This window comes from Cervus elaphus, chromosome 23 (genome assembly GCF_910594005.1).
Source record: "Cervus elaphus chromosome 23, mCerEla1.1, whole genome shotgun sequence".
Lineage (NCBI taxonomy): Eukaryota > Metazoa > Chordata > Mammalia > Artiodactyla > Cervidae > Cervus > Cervus elaphus.
Window position 1 is genome coordinate 53,025,028 of NC_057837.1, and position 26,224 is coordinate 53,051,251.

General features: G+C 51.0%; 1 protein-coding gene across 8 annotated transcripts in view; it reads right to left on the reverse strand.

Annotated features, from left to right (window-relative positions):
* Positions 1-26,009, reverse strand: part of SIRPA (signal regulatory protein alpha) — a 41,935-nt gene extending 15,926 nt beyond the window's left edge. For 4 of the 8 annotated variants that reach the window (XM_043883016.1, XM_043883015.1, XM_043883012.1 and 1 more), the window contains exons 1-5: positions 25,632-25,800; positions 24,674-24,761; positions 6,324-6,680; positions 1,567-1,911; positions 673-1,002 (exon numbers count right to left, since the gene is read on the reverse strand). In XM_043883016.1, coding sequence (XP_043738951.1) covers positions 673-1,002; positions 1,567-1,911; positions 6,324-6,680; positions 24,674-24,752 — 1,111 coding nt within the window. In that variant the 5' untranslated portion in view covers positions 24,753-24,761; positions 25,632-25,800. The other 4 variants (XM_043883014.1, XM_043883013.1, XM_043883011.1 and 1 more) reach the window with 3 other exon arrangements.
* Between the last annotated feature and the right edge of the window lie 215 nt (positions 26,010-26,224).

Here is a 26,224-nt window from a genome sequence, read left to right on the forward strand (position 1 = left end):
GTACAGGTGACAGAACATTCCACTGTGGCACCAAAATGCCAACCAGGTACTGTCATTCTGAAGAAAGGGAGACATGCCGACAACTGGTTGGACAGGGGCTGAGACAATGACACCCTGACACCTGTCATTCTCCCAGGAGGCTGGCAGCATCACCATCATGTTAAATGGGCATGCACTTGGGCCTAGCAACATTCCCTGGGAATCGTCCCATAGAAATAGCTGCGCATATAACAGAATATGTACAAGGGCAGTTAGTGCAGCACTGATCATATTGAGATAAGTCATAGATGGCCTGAAGCCCCCGACCCCATTCCAGTGTGGCAGCCAGGGAGAGTAGGCTCAGGTCACAAAGAGCAAGGTGGAGGAGGTGGGTGGGCAGGGAATGGTGAACACAGAAACTGTTAGTAGAAGAAAGCGAGAGAGTACACCACGAGCAAGACAGTCCCTCTCCTTCCCTGCTTTCTTCCTTTCAAGGATATTTATGTCCAAAGATCTATAAGGAATATGCCACACTCTTGCCAGTGGTCACTCTTGGAGGTGGGAACTCACTTTAAAGTTCTATTTTATATCTATTGGCTTCTAGATTGTTCTTTAAAAAGTATGAATTACTACCTTCAATAGTAAAAAAAAAAAAAAAGACAACAGCTGGGTCAGTTGCAGTGGTGACCTCACCAGGGGTTTGACTTGTGTCCTGGTCCTTCTGGGGAGCAGAGACCTCCAGGGTATGGTTTTTGGAGACCGCCGGCTGCCCGTCATGCTCCACCTGGCAGGTGAGCACCACAGCCTCCCTGTGGGCAGAGGAGTTTACCAGGAACCAGCTTGTATGGTTAAAGGTCCCATCCTTGTTCTCTACGAGGGTTGAGGCCGGTTCTGTTCGGGACACGTTTCCGTTCTCCAACCAGGTCAGCTGTAGGCGCTGGGGGTAGAACTTGTTCACCTGACAGGTGACGTTCACCTGGTTCCCCGCTGGGGGGTATCCGGTAATCTCCAGGGTGGGTGGAACTGAAACAGCACAGGAAGAAGTTCTGACCTTATGGAACACACAGGTCATAGGGGAGGAGATGGATAACAGCTCAGCACAGCCAGGGAGTCACCCAGAGCCAGGCATGCAGTAGGTGCTCAAGCTCTGAGGCTGTCTCTGGATATGAATGAAAACACTAAGCACAGTGCAGGGCACACAGCAGGTGCTCAGGCTGAGCTCCTATCAGGCTAACCATGTGTGCAATCTATAAGCACAGCCCTAGTATGCAGTTGAAATATAATAACTGCAGCAAAATAAATGAAATCACTAAACACATAGGGGCCTGACTTACAGTAGGTGCCCAGTAGTTGAAGAAGCTATTGGTAAACCATTAGCACAGTGCTTGGCACATGACAGGCATCTACCTGGCAGCTGCCATGAAAACAGTAATAAGTGACCAGCTCATCTAGAAGCCTGATGACTGGGCAGGATTGTCGGGAAGTAGATTCCAGGCAATTCAAGGCCTAGAACAAAAATCAGGGGGAAGGAGCAGGTTGGGGCCTTGGGGGCAGGTATGGGCTTGGGATGATGTGAGGGGCATCTACCTCGGATGGTCTCGGACAAGTTGGCAGTCCCACGGAGAGGAGGGCCCCCCTGCAGGGTGACGTGGGCCACCTCGCAGATGACCTGGGAGCGAACGTCCCCTGGGGCCAGCAGCACTTTAGTTGTGCTATTGATGCTGTAGGAAGCGTTGTCTTTCTGTGGGTCCACGCTGGTCTGGGAGGCTGAGAGCGCATTGCCATTTTTGAACCATTTCAGGGAGATGTTTCTGGGGGAGAAGCCGTGGGATGTGCAGGTGAAGCTCACTGTCTGCTCAGGTGTAGCCCTCACTGTAGGGCCGGATACCATGGGCGGAGAGGGCTTGGCTACGAAAGGAACATTTATAAACACTGAAAACCATTGTGATTATCATCACTAATGAAAAATATGTAACATAGTTAGGAACTATCACATATACTATTATTTTAATTCTTCAAATAGTTCTGGGAGGGCACTGTCATCATCCTCATCTGAAAGGAGACACACGGGTTCCCCGGGGTGACTGAGTCAGGGGTATGGAATTCCAGGTCTGAGTGCAAAGTCCACATTCTTTCCTCTGCAAGGTGACTTCCCACCAGTCTGGGCACAGGAACAAAAAGTACTGATTGGTCTCAGACATTCTTCCTATTTGCTATTCCTAGCTGGGCTCTCCTGGAAAACTTAAGTTCAGAGAAAGCATTTATAGAAGTGAATGCAAGGGAAGCAAGGGCACAGTGGGAGCATGCGGAAGCTTAACCAGGCTGACCATCCAACGAGAGGTGTGACCGTGGTACTTCCTAGCTCCTCATCTATGAAGTGGGACAGCAGGCATTATTCCTCCCGGGGCTCCAGTGAGAGTTAAACAGTCAGTGGCAGCATTTTTTGCCATGAGTAAAACACAATATGCTTCACCAAACTAAATAAACACAGATTTCTCTTTAACCCAGACTATACTTATATCCAGAGCTGCCCCTTCAGGTACTTAGGAATTTACTCCACAGTTTTCACTCTTTCCACAAATATTCCAGTAAGACTAATGTGTACCAATCCTTAAATTTGAAAGAAAGGGAGCAAACAGATACTTTTCTGAATCTGGGTTCTTCTCCTAGATCAGTTTTGGGTTGAAACAAGGATCACCGAGTGCTGAGAAACCAATGGTGGTTAATTTCTTAATTGTTATTAAATCAGAAGACACACAGACATGGGCTTGTGAAGCAGCAGAAGCACTTTTTGTATCCTGAAAATATATACAAATCAGCAAGTCAAAAGTGAGGGCAGTTTCTCCCTTTAGAAAGGTCCTGTGGGGCATCTCCAAATTGTCGATTACTACCTAACACCTCCTGTAAAAGTTGGCAGATAGCAACTATATAAATATCTATGCTTGTAAATATTTAACTTGCTTCCTAAAACTCATTGAGGACATGGTAAAGGGGTGTTACTTGAGTAAGTCAAGTCATAAAAATGTCAGCATCCTGAATGTAAGGGGAGCAGATGCTGTGATTAGTTACCACTTGTCAAGAGTTTCTTGGGAGCCTGACACTGGGCTGATCCCTCTAGGAGCCTCAGCTCTTTAGTCTCTCCACCAACTCTGAGACGAGGGCTGAGTGTGGCCCCATTTAGAGGATGAGGCCCAGGAAGATGCATTATGGTATGAGGCCAAGAACACCCAGAGAGTAAGTACCAGAGTTCATCTCACTGCACATGGGACTGATTGATTTTAGCGTCTCTGATCTTTACTCTTAAGCCTCAGTGACACTAGACAAAGTGGATAAAGCACCACCTGGTAAGATGAGTAAGGGTGAGAGCCTGGCATATAGTAGGTGCTTAAATAATAATAACCATGATTGTCATCATATCTGATCATTTCTAGGTCTGACCAGGTCATACCAGGACATACCTAGGTCATTCCTAGGTATTTATTCTCTAGGCAGTAAGAAGGCAAAATAAAGTATTGTGGAAAAAACAAGAAAAGTCTCAAACCTTGTTCCCTGCAATTGCCATGAAAGACTCAAATGAATAAAGGAATAGAAAACCACCAAGTTATGATCCTCTCCCTCTTTTCAAAAACACCCCCTCAGGAAAAAAGTTGGGGAAACTGGCTTTCAAAACACACAAGGGATCACAGGTGTTTTCCTAAAGATCAGCTCTTCTCAGAGCTGGAAGCATTTTGAAAGGAGGGAGGGCAGAGTTGTCAGTGTCACTGTGGTTGTCGAGGCAGGAGGGCTCTGAGCTGAGCATGGAGTGTTGTTGGGGATTCCAGCACCTGTTTACACACACACATGTTTAAAGATGGGAAGGTTTCCCTAGTGATGAACCTCAGGTCTGAAAAGGTGGTCTGAGTGGGCAGGAAGCCCCTCTCAGCCTAGGTGAGTCCTGTTGGAAGTGAGGAGGTGTCCCTGTCAACCCATTCAGGCTGACTTTCTTGGGCCTCCTAAGAGCTGTCACCATCACAGGCTATTCTGAAGTACTAACACCCAAAAGATCTGTTCTTACAACCCGGGCACCAAGTGGAACCTACCTTTTTCAGGGAAAAACCACAGCTCTCCCTCTGTGACCTCAGAGAACACGTAGCTCTGGGCTCCTCTGCCCTGGCTAGGCACCAGCATCCTCTGCAGGAGTTATGACACTCAGCTGCCCAGGCCACATCTGCGCACTTAAACTAGAATTTCTAGGGTGGAGACAGGGTCCTTGGATCTTGTCACCATCTCCCAGGTGATTCCAATGAGCAGTTGAGGTTGAAAGTCACCTAGTTCCACCCCAACCCATTACACTTAGTCCTGGAGGGAAAGTGACTCTTTCAAGGTCCTTTGGCTCTGGGACATCAGAGCTCACATTGGTGGAACCTGTCCCACGTGCTCGGCTCTGCTCTAAGTTCTTGACATATATCCTCATTCAGTCCCTGCAGCTGCTCTGTGAGGCTGGGGCTGTCACCAGGGGACAAGGACACTGAGCTCCAAGGTAGGCAGGGACTCATCAGAGGTCGCAGAGCCAGGACGGGGCAGAGCTGGGGTGGGGGCCCAGGCAGAGGGCTCAATCACTGTGCACGGAGCTCGGGAACACCCTAACAGGCTGCTCCCCTCCCCTCCCTCGTTCTCATCCAGGGAATCATCTGGGCAGGTGGCCTGGGGAAAAGGCAGAGCAGCCTCCTGGGAGGCAGCAGATCTGAGTGGGGGGGGGGGAGCGGCGTGCTACTTACTAGCTGTGATTGGTGAGCAAGGAGCCCACCGTCTGGGAAATTAAGTAATATTTGTAAAATCAGGAAAAAGTCACCTTCCTCTCCTATGACCAGGGGTTGTATGGAGATTCAATTGTTACCACATCTAAGAGAGAAATTTGGGGCAATTTCCACCCAAATTTAAATCCACATACTGTCTGAACTAGCAAAGCCACTTACAGTGGGCATCTCCCACCTGAGTAGAGTGATGTATAGACAAGGTTATCCACTATAGTTCTGTTTTAATGACCTAAGTTTGGGAACAACTTGTTTATTTGTTAACAAAAGACTGGTAGATGCTGTCTCTATATGCCAAGTGTTTTGTAGCTGTTGAAATACTGGGCAGCTCCAGGTGATTATTTGGAATGAGGGATTAATGGTTAAAACAAAAGTAGGAAGAGGTTCCAAATCACCTTGGGTCTCAGGGCCTGCATGTAAGGGGCATTATGAACCTTTGGGAACCCTATGAAAAGGTTGCCTGATCAATGGTTCAAATTAAGGGGTTTTTATTTTGTTCCCTCCTTGTAGCAGGCTCTTCCATGAAACCAGTCTCATTGTTGGTGGAGGAAGGGGACTGGCCAAGAATCAGATGGGGTTCTGGAAGGATCCCCTCACTGACCATGTGACTGGGGTCTGGGTCCCTGTCACCTCTTGGCCTCAGGCCCCCATGTGTACTGGGGGGTTTGGAGGATGGTGTCTAAAGGTCCTTCCTATGCTGACAGTCCAGGATTCAGGAGTTAGAAAGAGGATCCTGGGCCTCTGGCAGAAAACCCTAAATAAGCACCTTTGCTACCTCAATGGGACTGCCCCTAAGTCACCCACATGGGGAACATCTTCTGAGATGACCTAGCTCTGCTGGGAGCCTTCAGTGAAGGGTTTTTTCAACAGATTCCCCAGGAAACACCCAATCTCTGGGCATCTCCTCCAGGCAGAGCCATGAGTAAACACTGAGCCTCTGCCCTAAAAATTTCTTCTCTGTGTGTACTGTTTGAAGAAGATATAAACACATCTCCCCTCCCTGCCCTGGATGGATTTCTCCTCTTTGGGAGAGAGGAGGACATAAGCTTCACGGGAGAAGAGCTTGTGTCTGCTTTGCTCACTGCTGCTCCACAGCATCCAGAACAGGGCCTGGCACACAGGAGGTGCTCAGTAAGTGCTGAATAAATGGAATACTCAGCCACATTGAAGGCAGTACTCTCTAGAGGCAGGTGGTAGGATCTGACCTGTGACAGGGAAAGTCACTCAGACTTTCAGTTCCCTCATCCCTGGAACCAAAGAGCTGGATGGGATGGAAAAGACAACAGATGAGGAGTCAGGCAGACTGGGGTTCTATAATTTTCCCACCTTTATCAGCTGTGGCTCCTTGAGCAAGTAGCATGACCCCCACAGGCCTCAACTTCTCTATCTGTAGAAGGGAGTGAAATCATATCATGTCTAGATCATGATATAAGCACACATTGCTGCATCTGACTGCTTTTTTTTTTTTTTTTTTGGTTCACAGAGTGAAGGGCATTCCTGTTGACATGTTATCACAGACTAGGGGACAAAGGAGACCCAGGCCATACTCACCACTCACAGTGAGGTGAGTGCCTGGTCCAGACTTAAACTCCACATCACCATGTTCTCCTTTCCGGAACTTCACACAGTAGTAGACACCAGTGTCTGCTGGAGTGATGTTACTGATGCGGATGGAAAAGTCCATGTTGTTTCTCTTTGTGTTATCTGAAACATTTGTCACTCTGGGGAAGGGGGCTTCTTTTTGACTGTAGATGAACTCCCGGCCTGGCCCAGTTCCCCTGAACCACTTGATGGGCCCCACGGGGCTCAGGGAGGTCACGGTGCAGTTCAGAGTGGCCGTCTCTCCTGCTGCAACTGACACAGACCTCTCAGGCTGAATCACCTGCAGCTCCCCCTCACCTGCCGCTCCTGGAGGAAGACACAAAGTAGTTATTTATTCACCCTCATGTGATCCTGTAGGTTTTCTCAAGTGTTTATCAAGGACAGCTTCCAGTGACTGGGCACACCATGAGCTGACCTTGAACTCAGCCCACTGCGCATGTATCATACGTGACCCTCACAATGAACCTGTAACTTGAGACCCTACTGCAAAGGAGGAAACTGAAGCACACAGAGGCTAAAAATGTGGCCAATAGTAAGTTTGAATACCTGAGCCATCTATGGAAATCATGTCTGAACTGGGCTCTGAATTCAAGTCTGAATTTACCAGGAATAAAGAAAGGGGCACAAGCCTCCCTGAGAGAAGGGACAGCCTGGGCAAAGGCTCAGAAGTGGGTGGCAGCATGGTGTGTGTGAGAGGCTCTATCCTGTTTCAGGTCTGGCTCAGCAAGCAGGCCCTGGGCAGAGAGACTACACTCGGCAGTTGGGTCCCCTGCAGGCCATGGACTAGTGAAGTACTTGGGTACAAGGACTTGGGTGTGAGTCCTGGCTCAGTCCTGCTGAGTGACCCTGGCCATCACTCAGGCAACCATGAAGATCCTACAGGGAGGCCAGCGAGTGTGCTGGATGCTGCCAGGCACTGCGTGGAGTGAGTTACTGCCCTCTGGGCCTTGGTCTCATCTGTCAGTTACTATGGCCCTGTCTCCATGGATCTCTGGTAGGAACAAACAATATACCTAGGCCAGAACAGGGTCAAAAAGAAGGGTCTAGTGTCTGGAGCCAACTGAACTGGTTTGAGACCTGGCTCACTTTTTATTCACCCATGACCTTATCCACTGCTTCAGTCTCAGTTACCTTATCCACAAGAAGGGTAGAACACCCACAGCCTTCTGTGTGTTCTGAAAAGACAGTGAGATGACACACAGGAGCCAAAGAGCGCCAAGCTGGGCACAGTGAATAAATGAACTTCACTCCCACCAGCCCTCACTGATGTTCCTGTGGGCCCGGCCCAGGCTGGACACTGGGACACACAGGGGCTGGATCCAGGTCAGGCCTCAAGGGCTCCTGAAATGGACAGGTGGAAGGAGTCCAGGAGGTTAGCGGTGAGGAGGGGCCTGAGCCCCAGACTGAAGAGGACTGGGGTACATGATCGGGGAGCCCCAGTAGAGGAGGTCGGGGGAGGGGGACACAGAAGGAAGATGGACAGGCTGGGTGAAGATGCTATAGGAGGTGCTGTGGCTGCTCAGAGTAAGGTGCAGCTGGGGCCCTGATTCTAAGCATGGTGGGGGTAGGGAGAAAGGACAGATCATGAAGACCCTGGAGAAACACACATACACACAGAGATAGACAGAGGGAGGGGCAGACGGAGACAGAGTGAGAGACAGAGATGCAGGGAGAAAAAAGAGAGAATAAGACAGAGACACAGAGTGATGGCAACCTGGCAGAGGTGCAGATGGGCCAAATGGCCTCTGCCTGGTTGCTCCACTGACCTGATGTGACCCTGTCCTGTCCTGACCTAGGCCACCTTGCTTTGTACATCAGACTGGGCTGCAGCTGATGCCCTGAGCAGGACCTCGCCTCTGGCTGAGCAGGAGAGTGACCTTGTGAATCTGTCCAGCCACAGACTCCTGTCTGCCTTCACTGCGGGCAAGCCTGGACCTCAAGACAGGCCTCTCGTCCCCCTGCCCATGATCCCAGCTCTAACTTCCATGCCCAGTTCTGGCTGGTGATCAGAGAAGGAGTGGCAGCCTGAGGGCAGCCCAACCCTCATGGTGCAGGGAAGAAACCAGAATCCGCAGAAGGCAGGGGCTTGGGGTGAAGTGGGTGGCCAGGTGTGTGGGAGACACAGGGAGGAGGCCCATGGAGACACGCGGGCACCCTGAGACATTTCAGGCCTCATTAGCAGCTGCCAACAGCATCCATCTAGGAACGTTCCCAATGAGCCCACATTCCACACCAGAGACAACGCTAGAAATGCAGCTTGAAGTATGTACAGGTGCTGGGGCCAGCAGGCCTGGGTGAGAGTACAGTCCCCACCCAGCCAGCTCAGCACCTGCCCTTGTGGGTCTCCATCACCCACTCCTGACACCCATCCCCCCGGGACAGTCATGAGGAAATGGTTGGATATAAGTGCCTACAGCACACGTGCTGATTAAACTTTAGCTTTTGTTCCCATCATTATCAAAGGTACATTATACTTGACTTTCTCTGGATTGACATTTCTTCCCAAGCAGGAGACAGGATCCACAAGGAAGTGTTTCTGACCCCCTGCCTAGGACACCGCCTGGCACACGCTGGGCCCTTGATAAACACACTCTGAATGAACACAAAAATGAAGGAAGGAGGGATTTCACTTGCTCCTCGGCAAATCCTCTCTCTGAGCCTCTTTCCTCATCTGTTAAAAGAGCTGCTAGAGGCAGGTCTGACACGGAGACTGGAGCCTGGGACTGGGCCTGGACCATAGATGCATGTAATCAGTGGTGGTTATTATTATCCTCATCAATACCACTGCATGGGGCTGTGAGTCAGCAGCTGGCGAGGGACCATGAGCAGGACACGGGGTGCGGAGCCAGGAGCATGGCTGGGGCAGGGTTATTCTTGTGCTGCACCCGGAGGCCTGCAGTCACACCCAGGGAGGCGACAATAAAATCTAGCATTGTGGAGGGCTGTCCCCCCCACTTTTTTTTTTTTAGCTCTTCTCAAGCTCTCTCCACCAACTGCAGCCAGATTTAGGAGGCTTAATTAATTAGCCAGTGTTTATAAAGCGTTTGAAGAATTTTAAAAGTGCGACGTAAGTGCCAAATATTATTTTAATCTCTGTGTGTTTTTTTCCAGCAGAGTCTTTCCCTCACTTGCTTGCTTTTCTTTTTCTCTGCAGGTTCTGTTCTGGGAACTGAGCTTGTTAAAAATCACTCCCGCGGTTCTGGGCCCGGGGTCATCATGTTGGCATCACTGACAAACCCATTTCCCACTCTCTCCTGCCCTCCTGGCAATAGTTCAGCAGGCTGAACCATCTCAGGGAGAGGAGGGCGACTGGGCAGGCATACTCCCATGGTGCTAGTGGGACTGGAGGCTGGGCCATCCTTTCAGGAAAACAGTGTGGCAGGAGATGCACAGGTATGAAGGCTGTTCACCAGCCTTTGCTGGGCTGTCCCACAAGGACGCGACCCCAGATATGGAGTGGGGTCCCCATGGAACGATCTTGTAAAAGTTGGGAAAAAACTCAAGTGCTCAGTGACAGGGATGGTTAAGGGAACTGTGGCCTGGTCACTAGATGGAATTACAAGCAGCCATCAAAAAACAGTGTAAAACTGGTAATCTGGACATTTTTGCAAGGCATAATTTTAAATGATATTGTGGTTAGCAAATAAAACCTGTCCACTGCAAAGTATTTAGAGAAAGCAAAAGTACAAAAACAAAATAATAATCTCATAGAATACCATCAAAGATAACTGCATTTTGATGTTGTTAAAAAATGAGTGAATAAAAACAATGTAAAATCATACTTATATTACTAAGGATATTTGCAAATATTTTGCATCATTCATTCAGGTGTTCTTATAAAAAATAAAAAATTGCAAGTATTCTAATTTCCAAGAAAAGGAGACTGTTGATCCCAAGATGATGAATTTATGATGACCACACCTACATATAAGGATTATAATTACGAACACAGAAATAGATGACAAGATCAGAGTCAGTTACTAAGTGATGTTTTTCATGCAATCTTAAACTTCTAATTTTGAAAAAAATGTATATCTGATTTAAAGACTAACATGACTAATTGGGAGTAGCAGACTTCCAAGGGATTCTCCTTTTATGTTTTCTGTTTGCATTACTTGTACAATAGGGAAGCAGGAAAACTGCTTTCAGTATGATCATGACTTCGTAAAATAAACTAAAACTATATATAAACAAACAACTGCAAGGTACTACACAAGGCTATAAAACGCAACTCTCTTTAGATCATGAGTCTAACGGGCTTTTTCTTTTTTATTCCTTCTATTTTGGGTATTTTCAGATTTTTTAAACTGGATAGCTCTTAAGGAATATTTACAGTATCCCACCTGTAATAAGAAAAACCTATACATGTAATATGTATGTTACATGGGTATGAATATTGATTATTTGAATGAACCTTCCTAAGAATTGTCTATTTTATTCGCTGCTTTTTCCCTAGCTCCCAATATAGTGCTTGGCGTAGGGTAGATGCTCAATAAATATCTGCAGACTCGCTGATCAAAGTGTCTTGAGAAAAGGTCTAGAGTGCTAATCATCATGACACTGAGGTGAGTTACGACTGGGAAATGGGATGAGTGGTGAGTGGGCACCAGGATGGGCATGTTTTCTATTTTATAGTAAATAATATATTGAAGTCTCCCTCTCTTTTTTTGTTTTTTTTTTTTTGCAGTGAACAAACTTGTCGCTTTTGGAAAAATACTAAGTAAGGAAATAAAACATGTAAGTTATCTATTGGAGGAAGTCATCACAGTGGGTGGAACTGCCCCGTGTATTTGTTGTAAGAGGAACTCCATGTCCAAGGGGACATCGAGCAGGGAACTCACGGGACGGGAGGATAGTGATGAATGATGAGAATCTGCTGTGCTCCAGGCCCTCAGCTCAGGGCTGTGCAATGCCTGTCCTGGCCTCATGGAGCTTGCACACAAGTGGAGAAGATAGACTTTAAAGAAATAACTCCAAAGCTTACATTTGGAATGAGCCCCAACCCTTTAGACAAGGGACTCCTGCTGGCATCTTTGACCCTATTTCCCGTCCCCTTCGCATGACCTGTTCCAACCCCCCTGGTCTTCCACGAATAGACCAAGGAGGGTGTAAAAGACGAAATAAGATGGGGACTGAGAACTGACCACTGAACTTGGAAATATATCTTTGAATTTTTTTTTTAAACAACATTCATGTGTAGTTTTTGAGATTAGGAAAAAGATAAAAACAATTTAATCAGAAGTAAAGAAACAAGCATGGATGCTTTTCTAATGGAAAAAACAAATCAACTTAGAACTGAAACTTGCCGGGAGGGAAACAGGGCCACTGTGATCTCTGGGTGTGATTCTTCCTGCCTCATCAGGACACAGAGGCAAAGCTGAAACACATTTCCCAAGAGCTGGCCTTTCCTGGTGGGCGTCACTGCCCCTCGTGTGGGAGCCTAGGCCTGGACAGTGGGTCACCAGAGCAGGGGCTTTAGGGACAGGCTGGGGGCCTCCCCTCAGATGTCCACAAACACAAGGAGCCTGTGGCCTAGGAGGCTATGGCGGGAGCTCTGGCAGCACCTGGGGCTCAGTATCCCAAGAAAACATCCACCCTGGCCCTAGCTGGCTTAGCATCCCCCTTCCTGGCTTTGATTGTTACTGGCCATCCTTGGGGGAGGGGAGTGCTGGTTTACCACCCCCCTCAACACAGCAGCACCTCATTAGGCACCGCCTTAGGCATCTTCTGGGTTACGAGTTGATGTCTCTGTATGAGTGTGTAGTGAGGAGGGTGGATGGGAGTATGCACACAGGAGAAAGACAGGTGTGCACATGCATGCCTGGGTGTGCCAAGCACAAGTATTCACACATGTGTGCATGGGTGCAGACACACATAAGCTTGTGTACAACATGCTCGCATGTGCAAGAACATGCTCTGGTGCAACTTAGGAGTGTGTCAGAAGGGGACCGGGGACCAAGGCCGGGCAGGGGCGTGAACTGTGCACAGGAGAGTATCTGAATGTGGGTGTGAACCTGTTGGTGTGTGTCTGTGCCCAAGGTGTGAACAGATAGATGTCTGGGAGGGGTGTGAGCATGTGGGTACATACAAATGTGGGTGCACGCAGGGGAGGAGAGAAGTGGGGTGTGTGCACGAGTGTGTGTATATGTGTGCAGGGAGGGCATGTGTGCAATGGGAATGGTGTACATGAGTGTGAATGTGAGGGTGTGTGTGCTGACGTAAGTGCTGGGGAGAAGGGGCCACAGCGTGTGTGGGGATCACTGTCATGTACACTGTGTGTGTACGTGCCCTGTGAACATGCCTGGCACACACGGGGTAGTGAGAGAGGAAGGAGGGTGCGGGAGATGCCCCCTCAAGTCTGGCTCCTGGTGGGCAAGGCCCTGTGTGGCCCCTGGCACAGGGTCCTGCCCTTGACAGGAGGCTCAAACTTGTACTGAGCACCTGCTTACTAGGCACTAGCCGCAGGGCACAGTGGTGAAGAGGCCAGCCTGGAATTGCCCTGCTGGAGCTCATGACCCTGGGTGGGGCAGGCGGCTCCCAGGATGCATTCAGAAGGGGGTTGCATGGGTGATGACTGGGTAGACTCTGCAGTTCCCAAGGAGGGGGCCTGGGGCTCTGATCCAGGAGTACCAGCTGCAGCTCGGCGCTGAGTTTCCTCTGGAGTCAGGCTGATTCACTTACATCCTTTCAAGCCTCACTCTACAGCCAGGTCATGTCCTGGATGCCACAGGACACAGAGCCAAGTAAGATGGGTTCTCACTCTTGTGGGGCAGTCTTGAACACAGGCAATGATCATGTGCAGAGTGATCAGTAAGAAGAGGCTTGGGAATAAGGGTATTGGAAGAGATCTGAGAAGACTTCCTGGAGGTGGTGGTCCCTGAGCTGAGTCTTGAAAGCTGACAAAGGCTAGGGAGAAGGAAAGGCATTCAAGAAGGGAGAACCATGTGAGCATGGGTGTAGAGGAGAGAAAAGGCTTGGCACAATTAAGGGACCAGGGCAGAGTCCTTGGGACATACTCAATAGCTGTGAGCATGCTGGGAAAGGGTTAGGCCAGGACTGAGCTACTTAGGACCCTAAAGGATGGCTTCAAATGCCATCTAAAGAGCAGGCCATCACTGGGAGCAGCCTACTGATACCTGTTAGGTGGAGATGCCCCAGATGCTGCAGTGGAAATTAGCACCTGCCTTGGGACCAGCACAAATGAGGATACACATGGCCTTGTGAATAACATGGGAGCAGGCCCACTGGGATCAGGGTACTCTCTCCTCCATCGCCACTCCAGGCAACTCAGAGAACTGGACACTGTCCATATTTAGGTAAAGGGCAAACCCTGGTATCCCCCTCCATGCAGCAGGTAAACTCTTAAGGTGCCAAGACAGTCTGAAGCTTGGACGCCGGGACCAGAAGATGCATATATCAGCCCTAGAAGGGTGACTTAGCAGAATCACTTTTCTCAAAGCTTCCACTTTCTCACCTGTAAACAAAGGGGTAACACTGTTTCTCTCTCCTCAAGGTCAGATGCTCAGTGGTTGGAAGAGCTGGCCTGAGATCTGTACGTTTCCCTGATTCCCATCTTTCTCCTGACCCACAGCCAGCTATTAGCAGAGCAGCTGGCTCACCTTCCAAGATCTGGCCAGACTCTGACCTCTTCTTACCACCTCTATTGTGACACCATCCCTCACCTAGATCCTTATCTCAGCTTCCAAACCTGCCTCCCTGCTCCACCTCACCTCTCTGTGATGTACACTCCCTGCAGCCAGAAGAGCTCGTAAAACCTAAGGTAACATGATCATTCCTTGGTGCAAAACCTTCCTGCAGCCTTCATTGTTCTCACAGTGAGACCCAGGATCCTTCCTGCAGCCTTGCCAGCAACTGTGCTGGATTCTCTACTCACCTCAGGGCCTTTGCACTTGCCACTCTCTCCGCCTGGCACTCTCATCCCCTAGATATCTGTATGCTGGATCCCTCACCTTCTTCAGCCCTGAGAAGCCTTCCTGGGCACTGTGTATAAAGCACTACCCCCCTCAATGTCCCTTGCTCTGCTTTATTTTTCTACAATACATATCACCCACCACCCAACATATTACAAGCATTTGTCAACTTCATCAGCCTCTAAATCCCCACCTAGACTTATAAATCCTTTGAGAGGGACTCAAGTTTTATTCCCTGCAGTGTCCTCCAGGTTTATACCAGTGACTGGCAGTTGCTGAATGTATGTTTTAGTTTAGATTCTAATTCTGCCACACATGAGACCCCAGAAAGTGTCTTGACCCCCTTGGAACTCTGGTTTCTCATCAATAGAATGAGGATGATGACGATAATAATAATAACAATAACACTAGGGCTATTCTAGGATGAAACAGGCTAATGTGTGTGAAGAGCTCAGTGCTGTGCCTGGCACAGAGGAAGTGCTCGGTGCAGGGCGTTACCACGGCAGTGGATATTTAAGGATGAATGAAAAGGAAGACAGACGATTGCAGCCTTAAGCCTGAGAAGCTAAAGATTTTCTCTGAGGCAGAACCAGCTCTGCCTCACTGTCTACACAAGATCACTTGGAGCGGAACCTGTGCATAGGCTGTGTGCACTGTTGGCAGGAGGCTGGGAGGGCCAGAGGCCCTGGTGAGTATTTGCTGGGTTTAGACGGGACCTGGATGTAATGAAGAAATGCTCACGGTGCAGTCGTTTTCAAAGCAGCAGGGAAAAAACTACCATTCTATGTGTGCTGTAAGCATCCTCTGCATTCTCCAGGTCTGGTGGGGCCAGGCGAGGATGGGAGAGCAGGCAGGGGGTGTAACACCCACCATCCACTTTCTTGACAGCCTAAGGACCTTTTTCCCACTTCTCCATTTTGCAGAAAGAGAAACTGAGGCCCAGAAGTGAAGCCTGGAGAGGCTGAGAACCCTGGTGTGTCCTTTCAACCCCAAACCTCCAGGCCCAGCTGTTCCTCTAGGACAAGCCCTGGTGCTTCCCGGCCACGCTCTCATGGGTACAACACACAGATAAGGCCACATAACAGGAAGCCCTCATTTATTTAACCGTCACGACCTAGTGATGTAAGTGCTGTTATCACCAGCCCCTTCCTCCAGGTGAGGAAGCTGAGATTCGACGAGGCAGGAAGGGGCAGAAGCAGGACTCAAACACAAACGTCAGACACATGCAACCTCTTCCCTCTGTGACCAGGTCCCCTCCGGCTCAGGCTTCTGGATTCTCAGGCTGCCAAGGACACACACACATTTTCCCAGTTGAGATAAAGTCCCCTTTAAAGCGACACGCATTTATTAAATGACATTTGCCAAGGTTTCAGCACATTCTGTGGCCGACAGCAGTCTCAGGACAAGATTTTTCCCCAAGTTGACACTATTCGCTGACGCCTTTTATAGTGCTTTTTGTAGTTCACGAAAGCACTTTCCACAGCTCTTCATTCCCTTAACCCTCAAAGGTCTCTGTGCAGGAGGAAAGACTGGTAGCATTTCCATTTTACAGATGAGGAAACCGAGGCTCAGAGCAGAGAAAGACACCTGCTCCAGAGCACACAGCCAAGAAACGGCACATTCACCTGGATTCATTCAGGAATGTGTTCCAAAGTGGAGGCCTCTCCATTGCCTCCCCTGCTAGACACAGGGTCTGGGGTACCATCAAGATGGAGGGTGAGAGAGGCATCCTGGCTGGAGCATCTGAGCTGGAAGGGACCAGCAGGAGAGCAGCCAAGCTGAGCCTCTGCTTCACAAAAGGGGAAACTGAGGCTCAGAGGGACAGCGTGGTGGTTCCAAGTCCTGGTTGGTAAGTGAAAGAGCAGGGCCTCCACCTGCTCTTTAGAGCCCCAACCAGAAAATGATGACTATACGGTAATATCAGTAATAGTAACGATGGCTAACAGGCATGGAACACAGGTATTACCAGGAGCACGACAGGCCTTACCACCCTCCACTGGGACCCAGCAACACAGGCTGTCCTACCCCCACTTCACAGAGGGGAAGACTGAGGCTTGGGGAGGTACAGCCACTTGCTCAAGTCACAAGGCTGCAGAGCAGTGAGAATCCACCCACATCCTTACCCACTGCATCAGATGGGTTGGTGTGATGAAGGACCCTCGGGGGAGGCTGGCACTGAATCAGGCCCTCCAAGCTGAATCCCAGCCAAGAGGGTATAGCATGAACTGCATAAGGTTTATCTGCTTGTTCACCATGGAGTTTACACTTGGGCAAGCTGCTCAGTACAGAGAGAGTTTCAGTACCAATTCTGGCGTTTCTGGCCCCTCACCTCCATCCTAGATGGCACTGATACTTTGAGCTTCCTGATTATCTTGAAGTGAAATGAAAGACGCTTAGTCATGTCCGACTCTTTGCGACCCCATGGACTATCCCGTCCATGGAATTCTCTAGGCCAGAATACTGGAGTGGGTAGCCTTTCCCTTCTCCAGGGGATCTTCCTGACCCAAGAATTGGACCAGGGTCTTCTGCATTGCAAGTGGATTCTTTACCAACTGAGCTATTTCACACGATGGGCAGAGATTTGTAGTCATGGTCCCCTTACAGAAGCAGAACTGTGTAATGGTTAGGGCACAGGTCTGTTTTCTGACCAGGATCACTGCCTGTGTGACCTCAAGGTTCTGAGCTCCCTTTTAAAAAATGAGGATCTTTCTTCATTCAAACAATATATATTAATCTGCCTACTTTTAGCAGGCCCAGTATAAGGTCCCAGAGGCCCAGCAGTGAATAAGACATAGTCCCTACTCTCAGATAGCTTATATTCTAGTGGGAGAGACAGGGGTGAAATAATGAAACAAAACAGTTAGGAGTGAAAATACATTTAGCACCATGAAAGAGAATAACAAGCAGAATCAGTTTTAGAATGGGGCAGTTGGGAAAGGCATCTCTGAGGAGGTGAGATGGCAGCTGAAGGCTGAAGGAAGCAAAGGCCAGGGAAGGTGCTCTGGGAGGAGAGAAGAGCAAGTGCAAAGGCCCTGAGGTAGGAAAGCAGCCGGCGCACATGAGGTCCGGAAAGAAGACTGCTGTGGCCGAAGCCCTTGAAGGAAGATGAGTGTGGTACGAGTTGGGGCTGGAGAGACGGATGTTTTCCAGAAAATGCCATGTCTCAGGGATCACAGTAAGGAATTTGGTTTTATTTGAAGGGAATCACTGAAAAGGTCAGAGAAAGACCAAGAGGATTTGATTCACTACAGGTGCTATGGGTAGAGACTAAAGCGGGTAAGAGGGGAAACAAGACAGCAGTGATGAGGATGCTGCAGCGTTTAGGGGCCTGAGTTCAAATCTAGCTCTGTACTTATAAGCTGTGTGACCTTAGGCAAGTCCCTTCACCTCTTTGAATATCTGTTTCTTCATCTGCCCAAATAACAATAGTTCCCATCTCACAGAGCAGTGGTGAGAATTAAATGAGATGAGGCATAGCGTGATCATCCTATCACATGACCTCACATGTTCAATGTCAAGTGCTCAGTGAACTAGATCCTCCTTGGTCTGGCCCTGACCTCTCCTAACGCCCACACTGCCTATCTCCCTCAGTCCAGCCTCACTGGCTAGTCTTGAAACACAGCTAACCCATCCCAGCCTCAGGACCTTTGCACTTGCTACTCCTGCTGTGTGGCCTGCGGAACCTGATATTCCCTTGGTTGCTCCCTCTGTTTTACCCAGGCCTCTGCTCTTTGGAGAGCACCCCCACCCCATCCCCACTCAACCTTCTATTCTCTTGACCTGCTTTAGCTCTCTTCATGGCACTTGTCTCTACCTGATGTAACATTTACTTGGGTCTGTTTTTCCTTTCTCACTAGAATGTCAGCTCCATCAGAGCAGGTGTTTTTGTCTGTCTGCAGCTGTATTCCTAGCACCTAGAGCCACCCCTGGCACATAGATGCCCAAAAATATTTGTTGAATGGATATTTATAATTAAAATGACCATAATAAGGACATAAAAGTGATCAAGAGTAAACCGAGGCTTGGATTTAGCTTTATTTAACTCTCACTGGCCACGTGACCTTGGGAGGAGCCCAGCTTAGCTTTGGGGATCCTCAGTTTCCTCATCTGTAAAAGGAGGATGAAGGACTTCATACATTTTGGCTCATTATAAGGATTAGACAATGGCACATGTCCAAGTATCGATGGATGAAATGATGTCTCATATCTAGCAGTCTTTACCCATCCTCGCTCCTCCTGCTTTTCCCAGAAAAATGAAGGGCAGGTGAAACACGAATGGCAGATGAGTGTTGACGCTGAGGTTCCTCACACCATTCCTCATCTCACTAATGCTGGAAATTTTCTAAAATAAAAAGGTAAGGAAGAGGCAGCAGAGATTCCCAGCTCAGCTAGTGCCCGAGCACACCGTACACCTTCCTTCCGGCCTGGGCTGCCACTTCTGAAGGACACCGTAGGCTGGCATTGACACCCCCACGCTCCGGCCCTCCCGCCTGCAGGCTCATCTCTCACTCCTGGCTCCCAATCTCCCCCTGGTCCACACACCTGACCTCCCTCAGCTCCTGGCTTAATCTGCAGCCACCTCACAGTCTGTGCCCCCAAACGGGTGTGCCAGGAAATCTTACAGACACAAAGAACCAATTCTGTATAACTGCCAACTTCCACCTCAGCTGTTTTGCATCTCTCTGGACTGAGGGCCTGGCAGGACACCTGGCAGGGAAAATCCACCTTGTGGAGGGAGCCATCAAAAGACCTGTCCCAGGAACACCCAAGCTAACAGGAAAGCACTTTCAGCTGTGAAAATAGATGCTTCCTTCTTCAGTATGGGATGGAAACACATCTTGGGAACAGCTGCAGTCTGTGCCTCCCAGAAGGATGGACTGACTGACAAAAATATGCGAGGAGTGCCAAGAGGGCAGGGGAGCAGCACCCCTGCACCTCAGTCTCTCTGCTGGTCAGGGTGGAGGGACACCAAGGGCGTGAACATCATAGGCGCTGTGATCATCTGGACTCTTTAACACTTACTGTGTGGCCTTGAGCAAGTTGCTCTGCCTCTCTGAGCCTAGTGTCCTCACTGGTCAGATGGATTTGATGATAACCATGCACATCACCCAGGGTGACTGTACGTACCACTGGGATCTTATGAGCCAAGTGTTGAGCCCAGTAAGGGGTCGGGAATGATGCTTCCCATTATTATCACTTTGGTATTTTCCACGGAATGTGGCATCCTGTCAGAATTCTAGCTTTAGTGATGGAAACTTCCAACCCAGCTCGGCTTTAAAGAGCCTTGGCCTGAATGACAGGGGGCTCGGCGTGCCACGCAGGCCTCGCCAGGGATCTGCTGTGTGAGCCCAGCCAGCCCTGACCTCTCTCAAGGCTGCAGTTTTCTTAGCCGCACAAAGAGGTGCTGACTGACGGCAGCTCTCTCAGGTCTCCTCCAGCTTTCCAGGTCTGGGAATCCACAATTCCAGCCCTGTGGATCGAGACAGAGACACCTAGAGGCAGGCTGTGCCCACGGCGGGCGCTGAGTCCCAGGAACTATTCAGTCACACCAGCCAGTCTCTGCTCAACTTGTCTTCTCTGACTGCACAAAAGCCACAGGGAAAAACATGATGCTCATGTTCACTTGCAACAGCTCTTGTTTTGTGAGCACCTCTGTGTGCAAAGACTTTTGCAGGGTTCTTTACCAACATTAGTCCCACTCCCATAGATGAGGAAACCCAAACAGAACGAAAGGACGACTACTGAATGTAACGTGTGATAAGTTGGTACTAAGCGCTTACTGCATGCCAGGCACGGCTTCAAGCATTAAATGTGGGTTAACTTAGTCCCTGAAATACAGTTGTTGATGTCATCTCCATTTTACAGATGAGGAAACCCAACCACCTGGCTCAATAAATTGTCCAAGTAGGCTAGGCTGTGTCTGTGCGTGGAAAGGCTACAGGGCAGAACCACTATGTCAACCAGAGTTAAACATGCACTAATATGTGATTTTAAAAAAAACAAGGGAAAAGTAATAAGTAGCCTCAGATAAATCCTGGGGTGAGGGTTCAGAGGAGGAAGAGATCCATGGAACAAGAGGCAGCACAAAGGGAAGGCTGAGTAGGTTCGGACACGTAATGATAGGGACATATAGGAAAGGGCATCTCGGGTGGCACAAACAGCATAAGCAAAGGCACAGAGATGAGAGAATTCAGCTGAGGTTGTGGATTTGTACAAAGGCATTAACCAAACTTTGGTAAAGTATGCCTGCAATGCGGGAGTCCTGGATTCGATCCCTGGGTTGGGGAGATCCCCTGGGAGAAGGGAATGGCAACCCATTCCAGTATTCTTGCCTGGAGAATCCCATGGACAGAGAGGAGCCTGGTGAGCTATTGTCCACGGGGTCACAAAGAGTCGTACACGACTAAGCAACTAACACAGACACACATTTACCAAACTGGGTCAGGCCCTGTGTTAATGGCCATTAAACAAACCCAATGCCTCTTATTCGTATGTTTGGGGAACCCTGGAGTGAAAAGGGTCCAGCTGGGGCTTCTACAAGTGGAGGCCATCTCAGGGTCTCTCAGATGCTGATACACTTGAGCAGCCAGGAAATCTCTGGCTGCAGGGCGGAAGTCTGGCTATCTAGCAGCATCTCAACAGGTCAGCTCTTAGGGCCTGTCAGGGAGGGAGCCCAGGCCCTGTTGTAGGTTTTTTTTTTTTTTTTTTTTTTTAAGAAAACTTGGACCCACTCAACAGTTTTGAACAGGAGAGTGACATAATCAGAACTGTGTTGACAGACCAAAAATCTGAACACATTAAAAAGAGGCGGGGGCGGGGGGGGGCACCTTCCATCAGTTCAGGACTACAAATAAGAAAATAATCTGTCACACGGAGCCATTGGAAGCAGCAAGCGAATGCGTGTGGGATTCATACAACAGTTTTAGACTGCCTTCCTCTCACACACCCCCTCTCCATCTGTCGCAAAGGGCACCAGGAAGATGCAGGGAGGAAGATTCCAGCTCTAGGGGCTCCAGAGCTCAGCAGCCCAGATCAGGGGCTCTGACAGGAGCCACACTGCTTCCATGAGCTGTCATTTAGGAGGGCCAAGGGGCTGCCAGTGTTCCCATCCTCAGGGCACTTTCAGAGAAACAACTGTGGCTCAGTTAAAAACTTCTGCCCCAGAAGGAACCCTTTCACAAACTGCCTTCTGAGCTGGATAGGGGGGACCCTCTCACACCATTGGAAAATACCCTTGATTAAGTCATCAAATGTGTCCCCTCAAAGGCTACCCAGCCATAAGGCCAAGATTCAAAATCCAGGCTGCCTACCACTTACCCCTTGGACAAGTTACTTCCCTAGTCTGGACGCTATATTTCTCATCTGCAAAATGGGGATAATAGTTAACTCACACTTTGCTTTGCTGACTAATAGGATTATATAGATAAGGCACTACTTAGGATTCAGCCAGGAATACAGGCAACATTCATTCAGCCAGGAATACAGGCAACATTCAAGGAATGTTGGTTCTCCTCCCTTCTCTCAACACATGGATTCCATTAGGACTTCATACTTGCTAAGTGATGGCAAGTAAAGGAATGAATCACACCACGAGTTTCCACGGGGTTGGTAAAGGAGTAATTAATGGCAAGAAAGTACCCAGAGAACACCAAGACCTTAAAGGACCTTCCACAGACTCTTTGGGGCCAAGGCACCCCGCCCCGTTTCTTCTTCTTGTGAAAGAGGAAGTGAGTTGAACTTCACCACTTAGGAAAGTACAGAGGAATCACCAGCATGCTACCCTCTTCCGAAGGGTGAGAGGTTCCCCAGAGCGCTCAGCTGTTCCCCAAAGCCTGACACCCACTTTGGCCTGGCCTTCTCCAAATCAGAGCACAGAGTGAATGGGAGTTTATCTAAAGTCTGTCCAGCAGGGGTCCCAGGGGTCCTCAGACCCGGAGGGGCCAAGTGAGGAGCCTGCAGCCTCGGTGTGTCAGGCACCGCTGCTGCGACTACAGAATCCAGCTTCCCAGGTGCCCCCAGCCCAGGCCCCTTGCCCTCCTTGCCACCTCAGAATCTCCCTTGGTGAAGTCGTTTGAGGAAACACTGGCTCCAAGAACACAGGCTGGTGACTTCACTGGCCTCTTTTTCAGAACTTCTCTTTGGCAATATTTGTGCTGAAAGCAATCTTTAGAAACTTCCTCCCTGCCTCCCGTATCCAAGATAATTCACATGAGTAGCCCCCTCCAAACAGTGATCATGTGAAACCATAGCAGTCATGTGACACCTCCTAGGCCGATAGTTCTGCCGGAGACACTAGTAGTCATTCAATCCAAAGACGCCTTCCCAAGCCTGACATTTGAGTTCCTCACTCAAACAAATCCATTTTCTTAGAAAATTGGACAACTGCCTCCTTCTACCTTCCTGCTCTTCTGCCCTGCCTCTCTTCTGCTTTGTCATAAAGTCCATGCTTGGAGACCTGAGGGAAGGGTCTGAAGCCCCATCCTTCAGCCAAACCAGGTAAATTCCATGCCAGGGCCGAGGGTGACCAGGACCCTTTAGAACCGAGTGAAGGATGCTGAGAAACTTGAGCTCTGGGGGTGACACCCCTTCCCCACCACTCTCAACCAAGAAATTTATTCTTCCCTCCTAAGATTTATTTATTTCAAAGTTAATCTTGGCCCCTCTGCTGCTCCCACTTTTTCAGGCTATTGATGCTGAATGGATTGGAACGGACGTTTTACAGCCTAATCTTTACCATTTTATAGATTGTTTTTATAGCAACAGGGGGAGAATTTCCTCATGAGAAGGGTGTTGGTGCTCCAAGGCAGGCCTGGGAAAGGCAGCTGCCCACTTGTTAATAAGCATTACCCTGAATTTCCCAGGGATGGAACCACAGGGTCCTGGTTAGAGAAGGGTCTCAAACAGACATTTAGAAATTAACTTGGGCCCAGTTCCCTGTTTCAGGGAAATTAAGCACTTGTGAGAGAATCTCGTGCATCCCAGGCCAGGAAGGAGGGCAGGGCAGGGCCTCAGACTTTTACTGGGTGTAAATGGTCAGCTCAGGCGAGAAGGAGTAGATAGGAGATACCACTGACTCATCATAGAGACATGAAATCTATTAGGGCTTCCTCTTGCCCAGCAAGGGCCCAACTATAATTGAAATACTGGGGAGTGGGGGTGTGGATGTGTGTGTGGGGTGCCTGCGTGGGTTCTGGGGGCTCAGTGGAAACAGTGGGGCAGAAAGAAGCTGCTGTCCACCCCCTCTTCTCCCTCCACCCACTCTTTGCTAGTTCTCCCTTTCTCACCGCTATCAGATGGTTACCAGTCTCTAGGCAAATGCAGAAGGAGGGGGGAGGTGGGTACTGAGCTCATCTTTACCTCCCTCCCTCAAGAGAGGGAGGTGCAGAGACCCCCTCTGCTGACAACACTGCTTCAAGCAGCCAAAAACAAAATCCCATTCTCCCCCCAACAACTCCTTTAACACAGTTTCTCTGCCCTCCACACCCTCCCAGGAGACTCAGGGTGCTGCAAAACCCCTTTAAGAAGCAGGGCTCCTGAATGGTGACCTCACCCTTTGGCGAACACACGGTAGCCTTCAGAGCCCGCCTGCTGGAGACAGCCAGGTGTTTGATGTAGGCCAACAAAAAGACATGCTCAGAGCCACAGGTAACAGCCCCACTGAGCACCTGAGCTGCAGCAAGCTGCCTGGAAACCTGGGGAAGGCAGGAGGAAGGAGGGGGGCCACAGAGCAGCTGGGAGCACGACCATCCACCCAGAGGCTTTGGCAACCTCAGGGACAATCCGCTGTGTTTTCACATCGGCATCTGCAGATCGCAGCCGCTCACCCCGGAGTTACCCTGGCCTCCCTTCCTCTCTCTCCCCCACAAACACTGTTTTACTCTGCGCACCAGAGGGACAGCTCACTCTTCCCCAATTGTCATAGCCTGTTTCTGTTCCATCCTGGCCAGTACAGGAAGGACCTCTGCCCTATCCCGTTCTCTGAGACCCTGAAGTCAAACATGTGGTAAACATAAGACCTGGGAGAGAGATTCCAGAGGAGCCAGGCGCCTTGCTCTGAAAGCCACTGACAGCCCGCCTCCCCCATCAGATTGGGCAGGGACCAGTGAACCAGCTCTTCTGGGTCTGTTCTGATGCCCAGCCTAGTGGCGCACAGTCAGAGTCCAGAGAGACTGGGTTCCATCCTTGGCTGTGTGACCTTGGGCAAGTCGCTGTCCCTCTCTGGGCCTCAGTTTCCTCATCTGTAATCCTGGTTACAGGCACCTCTCCCCCTATTACTGCTCGACATTAGCCGAGTGGCTCTGAGTGGCCGGCTGAGAGGCCTGGGCCGGCAATTTGGGGACGGCAGCGGTGGGCGGTGCGGGTGCTTACCTGTCCAGGCGCTGGACGCGGCGAGCAGCAGGCAGAGCAGCGGCCAGAGGCGGCCGGGGGCCGGGCGGGCTGGCTCCATGGGCCGCGGCTGCGGAGCGAGGAGGGAGAGCGGCCGTGAGTGCGCGCTCGGGCGGGCGCGGGCTGGAGCGGGGAAATGACTAAGGCTCCCCCCTCTCCCCCCACCTCTCCTCCCGGCCGGGCTTCCCCCCTCCCTGGAACAGGCGCCTGGAGCGGCTTAGGAGGCGCCGTCAGCGCCGCGGTTTTCGGAGGAACCCCCCTCCCCCGAGCCCCGCCACCCCGGAGAGATCAAGAGACGGAGAAGGGGAGAGACCCCAAGCGCGCGCGAAACGAAGCCAGGGACGGCCCGAGAGAGCCGGCAGGAGAGGGAAACAGACCCAAGGGAGCCAGGCAGAGAGCCAGAGACACAGAGAGGCGAGAGCTGAGGAGAAAGAGAGCGCGCGCGGAGTGAGCGAGGCGGCGCGCAGATCGAGACAGACAGCGCGGGAGAGGGAGGACCGCGAGGGCAGGGCGAGGGGCAGCGGGCCCGGCCGCCCCCGCCGCTGCCCACCTGCCCCACCCGGGCTCCTCACGGCGCCGCGGCTCGCTTCCTCCGGCCCGCAGTCCGGGCAGGGGGCGCCCGCCCTCCTTCCCTTCCCCTCCTCCCGCCGGCCTCGCTGGAGGCTGCGGGGCTCGGGCCCCGCGGGCACCTCCGCCGAGCGCCCGCCGGCTGCGCGCCCCGGGGAGGGAGGGAGCAAGAGAGAGAGGGCGGTGCGCAAGGCCCGGGCACCCCCTCACCCCCGCCCGGGCCCGGGTTGTGGTCCCGGCCGCCGGCGCCCCGCTCGGCTCGGGACTGGACGAGCCCGGGCTCCAACAATGTGCCAGTTCAGACGCCCGCGCGGTGGCCCCGGCCCCGAACCGCCTCCCCCTCGCCCCCTCCCTCGGCCAGCCGGGCTCGGACCTGCGCCGCCCGGCGGACGGGAGCTGCGAGACGGTGGAAGCGTCGCCGGGGCTGCCCCGAGGCCGGGCCCCTCGCTCCACTTTGCGCAAACTTGTTTTTCTAAGGTCAGCACCGCAGGCCGGCTACATCGTCCTCTTAAGGTGGACTGGGGAAGTTGCGGCCGGCCTCCCCTCACCTCCGGACTCTGGCCACGGCCAGTCCCGGCTTCCCGCCCCGGGAGGCTGGAGGCGGCTCAGGAGCGCGGGGAGTGGAGGAGGGGGAAGTCTGCCTTTCGCCCCTCCTCTGAGGCCCCGTCCCCGGGCCCCAGAGCCAAGGCCCCTCTCGGGGTGGGTGAGGGCCAGAAGGGTCCCTATCCTTTCAGATCTGGGCCGAGGTGAAGGAAAAAGCAGGAAGTAAGTGAAGGTAGGGGGAAGGGGGCAGGAAGGAGAGAGTGATGGTACAAAAATAGCGTGTGTGTAGGAAGGACTTCAGTACCGCCTGGAAAAGCGGCGCGGGGAGGAGAGGGAGCTGAAGGGGGGCTGCGGCCAGGAAACCGGGGAAAAGAGTCCGGGCCTCTCTGGGGAGGTGGGCTCTCCCCGCCAGGTGCCTGTCTG